Source organism: Rhinopithecus bieti, unplaced genomic scaffold (assembly GCF_001698545.2).
Source record: "Rhinopithecus bieti isolate Rb0 unplaced genomic scaffold, ASM169854v2 scaffold_5025, whole genome shotgun sequence".
NCBI classification, from domain to species: Eukaryota; Metazoa; Chordata; class Mammalia; order Primates; family Cercopithecidae; genus Rhinopithecus; species Rhinopithecus bieti.
The window spans coordinates 729,848-737,151 of NW_016804637.1; the positions used below are offsets into that span (position 1 = coordinate 729,848).

Consider the following 7,304-nt stretch of genomic DNA (forward strand, 5'->3'; position numbering starts at 1 on the left):
TTTTTTTTGAGACGGAGTCTTGCTCTCTTGCCCAGGCTGGAGTGCAGTGGAACAATCTCAGCTAACTGCAACCTCCGCCTCCCAGGTTCAAGTGACTCTCCTGCCTCAGCCTCCTGAGTAGCTGGGATTATAGGCGCCTGCCACCACGCCCAGCTAATTTTTGTATTCTATTTTAGTAGAGATGGGCTTTTGCCATGTTGGCCAGGGTGGTCTCAAAGTGCTAACCTCAAGTGATCCATCTGCCTCAGCCTCCCAAAGTGCTGGGATTACAGGCGTGAGCCACTGTGCCTGGCCGATTTCTACTTTTGAATACAGACGCTCTGCTCTGCTCTCTCTCTTTAATCATGAGTGCACGTTATTTGGTGATATCAAAAAGCTCACTTACTAATTTTGTTCTTGAGGCAGGGTCTCGCGCTGGGGCTTAGCCTGGAGAGCAGTGCCCCAATCACAGCTCACTGCAGTTTCAACCTCCCGGGCTCAAATGATCCTCCTGCCTTGGCCTCCCAAAGTACTAGAATCACAGAGAGGTGTAAGCTACTCTGCCCAGCTCAATAAAATAATTGTAAAATATACGCTGATGTCTGCATAGGGAAAAATCTAGAAGAAGAGACCTCATACTGAGGGGCAGCAGCTGTCTCGGAGAGAACTGATAGTCTATAATGTACATGCTGTGGTGAGTTTATATATTAAACGCATTTGTTTTTGTTTTTTGAGACAAGAGTCTCGCTCTGTGGCCCAGGCTGGAGCGCAGTGGTGCAATCATAGCTTACTGAAGCCTCAAACTCCTGGGCTGAAGCGATCCTCCTGCCTCAGCCTCAACAGTAGCTGGGATAAATGCATTTATTTTTATTTTTATTTTTTTGAGACGGAGTCCCGCTCTGCCGCCCAGGCTGGAGTGTAGTGGCTGGATCTCAGCTCACTGCAAGCTCCGCCTCCCGGGTTTACGCCATTCTCCTGCCTCAGCCTCCCGAGTAGCTGGGACTACAGGCATCCGCCACCTCGCCCGGCTAGTTTTTTGTATTTTTTAGTAGAGACGGGGTTTCACCGGGTTAGCCAGGATGGTCTCGATCTCCTGACCTTGCGATCCGCCCGTCTTGGCCTCCCAAAGTGCTGGGATTACAGGCTTGAGCCACCGTACCCGCCCTGATAAATGCATTTCTAATCTGAGATTTTTGAAGATAAAATCAATGAGCAAAGAAAAAAAAAAAAAAAAAGGCAGAAGCAGAGAGGTGGGCACATGCACAGGCCGCTCACCTTGTCCTTGAAGTCAGTGTGGTTTTGCAGGATGGCGCGCTGGTAGGTGCCTGTCCGCACGTAGTCCTGCATCATGTTCTGCTGCTGGGACAGGTAGCCATAAAACTGGAACAGAGACACACCAATGGCACGGGGCACATGGTGGCACGAGGCAGTCAAGGCCCTGGCCAGCCCTGTGATAGAGCAAGGGGCCATCTTAGGCACAAACCTCCCTCAGGAGGCCGTGCACCCTCTGCCTGGGCCCCACTAGCAGCTCCAGGAGAGGGAGCAGGAAGCCAGAGGGCAGCCCCCAGGAGGACAGCGCCACTATCACTGCAGCCGACGGCAACAGCTGGATGCTGCCTGGACCTGGAAGCCACCCAGGGGAACTCAATATTTGCCACAGGCAGGCTTCTGGCATCAGGGGCCACCTGCCCCATCTGGAGGGCCCCAAAGGAGAAGAGAAGCGGATCGAACAGAGCCCTAGAACTCAGAGCGCCAGGCAGGTGAGGTGTGGTGTCTCTCTGTAAGACAACGGGCGATCGGGAGGCAGCGTGGCACCTGGGCAGGGGCACAGGCTTTGGCATCAGGCAGACCTGGCTTCCCATCTCGGCTCTGTTGCATAATAGCTGTGTGACTTGGAGCAAGTCACTTAACCTCTCTGAGCCTCAGTTTTCTCATCTGTAAAATGGGGACAATAATAGCACTTACCTCCTAGCGTTGTTGGGAGGGTCCAAGTGCTTCTGTGCACGTGACAGCGCTTAGACCAGGGCCTGGCATGCAGGGAGCGCTCAGGGCATTGCAACTGCTCTACCGTTATTCACAACGCCTGTGGCCCTGAGCTCCACCTGTGCTCAGATCCTTCCAGCAACCCTCTCAGGCAGGCACCTGCATCTCCGCTTCACAGATGAGGAAACTGAGGCCCAGCCAGCGGAGGAAACCTGCCCAAGGCTACATGGCCAGTAAGGGACAGAGCCAGGACGGGAACTTGGGTGGGCCTTCCCTGTGCTGCGTGGCCTCCTGCAGGCGGGTGGCAGGGGGGCTGCCGGGGGGAGGCGGCCTGGCTGAGGGCGAGTGTAACCCACCTGGAAGTACTGCACGGCAGAAGACTCCTCTGTCCGCTCGCTGAACACGGACCGCTCCAGGGTGTGGCCCCGGCAGGTTTTCAGGATGTTGTAGAAGGAACAGAAATCTGGAACAGGGAAGCCAAGTCACTGGGGGGCGGTCAGCAACCTGGCATATGGTCATCTAAGAGGGAAGGTTCTGGATGGCCATATGTCCTGACGTTTCTCCCTTGAACATATGGGGCTGGTGATTTCTCTTCCCCGAAAAACAATTTTCCAAGTTTAAAGAAAAGATGAAGGGCAGCCATGCCTGCACCCTGGGGACTGATATGAGAAGAGGACAGGTATCCTGCATGTGGGGCTGGTGTCTGGTGGGAGTGGGCCTGGGGATTCCTCACCAAAGGGCAGCTTGGTGAAGCTCTCTCAAGCACACGCCCACTGGCCTGGGAGTCAAAGCTCTGGCAAATAAGCCCAAGTCCACCCAGAAGCTCAGGGCAGCGTCTGTGTGGGGGCAGCAGACACTGCAATGTCCAGTAAAAGGGGACTAGACAAACCCCAGGGGCACAGAAAAGCACAGCAGAGGCCAGGTGCCATGGCTCACGCCTGTAATCCCAGCACTTTGGGAGGCTGAGGTGGGCAGATCAGTTGTCAGGGTTTTGAGACCAGCCTGGGCAACATAACAAGACCCTGCCACGTTAAAAAACAAAAACAAAAACAAGAAATAGAAAAGAAAAGCAAGGCAGAGAATCACCAATCACTACCCTTCCCCGAGATGCAACGGTATGTGGCCCTTTAAAACAGGGTCTATCTATTTGGCTGGGCACAGTGGTTCTCAGCTGTAATCCCAGGACATTGGGAGGCTGAGGCGGGTGGACTACTTGAGCCCAGGAGTTTAAGAGGCCAACCTGGGAAACCCTGGGAGACCCTGTCTCTACCAGAAATAATGAGCCAGGCATGGTGGCTCATGCCTGTAATCCTAGCACTTTGGGAGGCTGAGGCGAGTGGATCACTTGAGGTCAGGAGTTCGAGACCAGCCTGGCCAACATGGTGAAACCCTGTCTCTACTAAAAATACAGAAATTAGCCAGGGGTGGTGGCAGGTGCCTGTAATCCCAGCTACTCAGGAGGCTGAGGTGGGAGAATCGCTTGAATCTGGGAGGTGGAGGTTGCAGTGAGCCAAGATTGCGCCACTGCACTCCAGCCTCGGCAACGGAGTGAGACTCTGTCTCAAAACTAAACTAAACTAAACTAAAAGCTACATGTATTAACATAGAATGATAGCCACTAAATTATATCAAATAAAAAACAAAACAATATTTGAAAGACAATCTCTTTAAAAATTAAAAGACATGGCCGGGCATGGTTGCTCATGCATGTAATCCTAGCACTTTCGGAGGCCGAGGCAGGCGGATTACCTGAGGTCAGGAGTTCAAGACCAGCCTGGTCAACATGGTGAAACCCCTCCATCTCTACTAAAAATATAAAAAACTAGCCTGGTACAGTGGCATGTGCCTGTAATCCCAGCTACTCGGGGGACTGAGGCAGGAGAATCGCTTGAACCTGGGAGATGGTGGTTGCAGTGAGCCGAGATCACGCCACTGCACTCCAGCCTGGGCGACAGAGCGAGACTCCATCTCAAAAAAAAGTAAAAGATACAGTTCAGGATGAGCAAGTTCTGGAGATGAGTGTTAGTGATAGTTGCACAACAATGTGAATGTACTGCTTGCTACCAAACTACACACTTTAAAAGGGTTAAAATGACCAAATTTTGTTATGTATATTTTAGCACAACTTTTAAAAACTGACAGAACTGAAATAAAAAATATTAAAATACAAAGTCTTAAGAATGGGAACGGCTGGGTGTGGTGGCTCACGCCTCTAATCCCAGCACTTTGGGAGACTGAGAAGGGTGGACCACTTGAGGTCAGGAGTTTGAGACCAGCCTGAGCAACATGAAAAGACTCCATGTCAGCCGGGCACGGAGGCTCACGCCTGTAATCCCAGCACTTTGGGAGGCCAAGGCAGGTGGATCACGAGGTCAGGAGATCGAGATCATCCTGGCTAACATGGTGAAACTCCGTCTCTATTAAAAATACAATAAATTAGCCGGGTGTGGTGGCAGGCACCTGTAGTCCCAGCTACTCAGGAGGCTGAGGCAGGAGAATGGCATGAACTTGGGAAGTGGAGCTTGCAGTGAGCCGAGATTGCGCCACTGCACTCCAGCCTGGGCGACAGAGCAAGACTCCATCTCAAAAAAGAAAAAAAGAAAGAAAGAAAGAAAAACTCCATGTCTACTATAGTAAAAATACAAAAATTAGCCAGGCGTGGTGGCACACACATGTAGTTCCAGCTACTCAGGAGGCTGAGGCATGAGAATTGCTTGAACCTGGGCACTTCAGCCTGGGCACAGAGTGACACTCTTTCTCCAAAAAAAAAAAAAGGCCAGGCGCGGTGGCTCACATTTGTAATCCCAGCACTTTGGGAGGCTGAGGCGGCGGCTCACTTGAAGCCAGGAGTTCGAGACCAGCCTGGGCAACACAGTGGAAACCCATCTCTACAAAAAATTCGCCAGGCGTGGCAGGTTCACACAGGTGGCCCTGAGGGCTCAGACTGTCTGAGGTACATCTGGGTCATTGCACAGCCTCCTTGACACAAGGGGGAGGCTGGCAGTGGCTATGGGCAGGCAGCCTCCCCACCTCCAGCTGTCCCTGCACCAGCCCATGTCAATCACTGGGCTCACTTCACCGCTCTGGTAAACCAAGCCTGAGGCGGGACCGTCAGACCGTCTCCAGCCCTGGGCATCCCTTGACACCTCCACTGCTACTCCGGCTGCATCCACCTGGGGTTCTCCCACCCCTAGTCAGGAATCTTGTGTCTCCCTGTGCTCCTAAGGTGGGTCTGGTTAGACCCCTCTGGTGGCTTCTCTGTGCCCTGAGCAAACTCTTCCTGCCCCTACGACCTCATCTCACTCCATCCCCTAAACTTCAGTCACAGCTGGCCCAGGGCTGGCCACTGCCAGAAAGACTGGGCCCAGGTGGTCAGGATGGGCCTCTTGGAGGTGGGGACATAAAAGCCAAGCCCCAAAAGATGCTAAGGAGCTGATGAGGGAGGGTCTGGGATCCAGCGTCTACCCAGGCAGTGGAGTGTCCTCTGGACATATCTGCATGTGGGAATGCAGTTTGGAGGGCAGCGGAGCATTCTCAAGGATGCATGGGCCACTCCTTCGCCAGGCTCCATGCCCCTGCCCACCAGGGCTCTGGGCTGGTGTCACCGGAATGGAAGCAGGGCCACGTACCGTTGGGTGTGGCGAACTGGATGAGGACGCTGTTGCAGCCCAGGGTGATGATGAAGGACTGCTTGCCCACGCGGCTACACTCTGTCTCTCGGGACACCGAGCACTTAAAGACACACACATCTTCATCTATGAGAGAAGATAGGCTGGCGTGAGCAGTACAGCCCTGTCGGCTGCCTTCTTTTGAGCCCGGGTCCCTGACGCCCTCCTGCTGCCTCCCGTTGGTGCCCCCAGATTCTTCCGGAGTGTCACAAAACCACCCTGGCAGCATTGCCGGGTGCGCTGCCTGCCCAGCCCACATTGAGGACAAGGGAGCGGCTGATCAGACAGCAGGGATACAGTCTGTGTCCTCAGGATGACCAGGGCTGAGACAGGGGGACGGTGAAGGCTGAGATGGGCAGACAGGGCCACTAGGCACGGTGCCAACCCACAGGGCTTCAAGCTGGAGCTGCCTCTGCTCCACTCGGCTGAGCCCTTCTGTTCTTGGATGGGTGCAGTGCAGTGACTGCATGGGGCCAGTGTAGCCAGACCGCCGGGTTCACACCCCACCCATGCCATTTGTTCACTGTGACACAGGCAGGTCCCTCAGCCTCTCTGGAACTCGGGTTCTCACCGTCACATGGGGCTAATGGCGGGGCAGTTGTCTAGTGAATTACGACACTGTCTCCCTGTACCCATCATGATAGCTGTTACTAGTCATTCATTCCACAAACCTGTGGCCACTCCACTCCAGCCAAATGGTGAAACTTAGCGATGCCAGGAACGGGCCGGCCCAATCAGGCACTGTGCCCCTGCCTGCCGTACTACAGTGGGACAGGTGCATCATCTGTAGTATTCTTGGCAAAAATGTTTGACCTAGTCCCATCTTCAAGGGACAACAGAAAACGACAGGTTGTTGGGCAGGCTACAGGACAACCAGGCTGGTCTCCTCAAACAGGCCAATGTCAGGAAAGACCAAACGGTAGGAGCTATTCCAAAGTGCAGGAGACAAGAAAGGGGGGAGTGCCCAATGCAATGCAAAGTGGGACCCTGGGCTGGAGCCGCATGAAAAATGTTTTAAAAAGTTATAAAGGACAACTGGGGAGACCGGACCGACACCTCTAATTCCAGCACTTTGGGAGGCCAGGGCAGGAGGATCACTTGAACCCAGGAGTTGGAGATCAGACTGGGCAGCATAGCAAGACCCTATTCTCTACAAAAAAATTTAAAAATTAGGCAGGCGTGGTGGCAAGTGCCTGTTGTCTTAGGGACTCAGGAGGCCAAGGTGGAAGGATCAGTTGAGCTGACTGTGCCACTGCATTCCAGCCTGGGTGACAGAGCAAGACCCTGTCTCAAAAAAATAAAGGACAACTGGGGAGCTGGACAGAGTAGCTCCCACCTGTGGTCCCAGCTACTTGCGAGGCTGAGGTGGGAGGATCGCTTGAGCCCAGGAGGTTGAGGTTGCAGTGAGCTATGATGGTGCCACTGCACTCTAGTCTAGGCAACAGAAGTGAGATCCTACTAAAAAAAAAAAAAAAAAAAAGACAACTAGGAAAATGTGAGTGTGGAATACATATGTCATAATTTTAAGTTATTTGGATGTGACAATGGCATTGTGGTTTTGTAAAGAAATGCCTTTGTTCTTAGAAAACATATGTGGAAGTATTTATGGCAAATTCCTATGACATCAGTAGCTTGCTTTTCAATAGCCCATCACAACAACAACGTGAGTGCAAA

The 7,304-nt window shown here is 53.0% G+C and overlaps 1 protein-coding gene across 3 annotated transcripts in view; it reads right to left on the minus strand.

Annotated features, from left to right (window-relative positions):
* CARM1 (coactivator associated arginine methyltransferase 1) overlaps positions 1 to 6,093 on the minus strand; it is a 19,560-nt gene extending 13,467 nt beyond the window's left edge. The window contains exons 1-3 of one of the 3 annotated variants that reach the window (XM_017869496.1): positions 5,592 to 6,093; positions 2,319 to 2,425; positions 1,255 to 1,359 (exon numbers count right to left, since the gene is read on the minus strand). In XM_017869496.1, coding sequence (XP_017724985.1) covers positions 1,255 to 1,359; positions 2,319 to 2,425; positions 5,592 to 5,889 — 510 coding nt within the window. In that variant the 5' untranslated portion in view covers positions 5,890 to 6,093. The remainder of the gene's footprint in view (positions 1 to 1,254; positions 1,360 to 2,318; positions 2,426 to 5,591) is intronic. The other 2 variants (XM_017869497.1, XM_017869498.1) reach the window with 2 other exon arrangements.
* Positions 6,094 to 7,304: the final 1,211 nt, after the last annotated feature.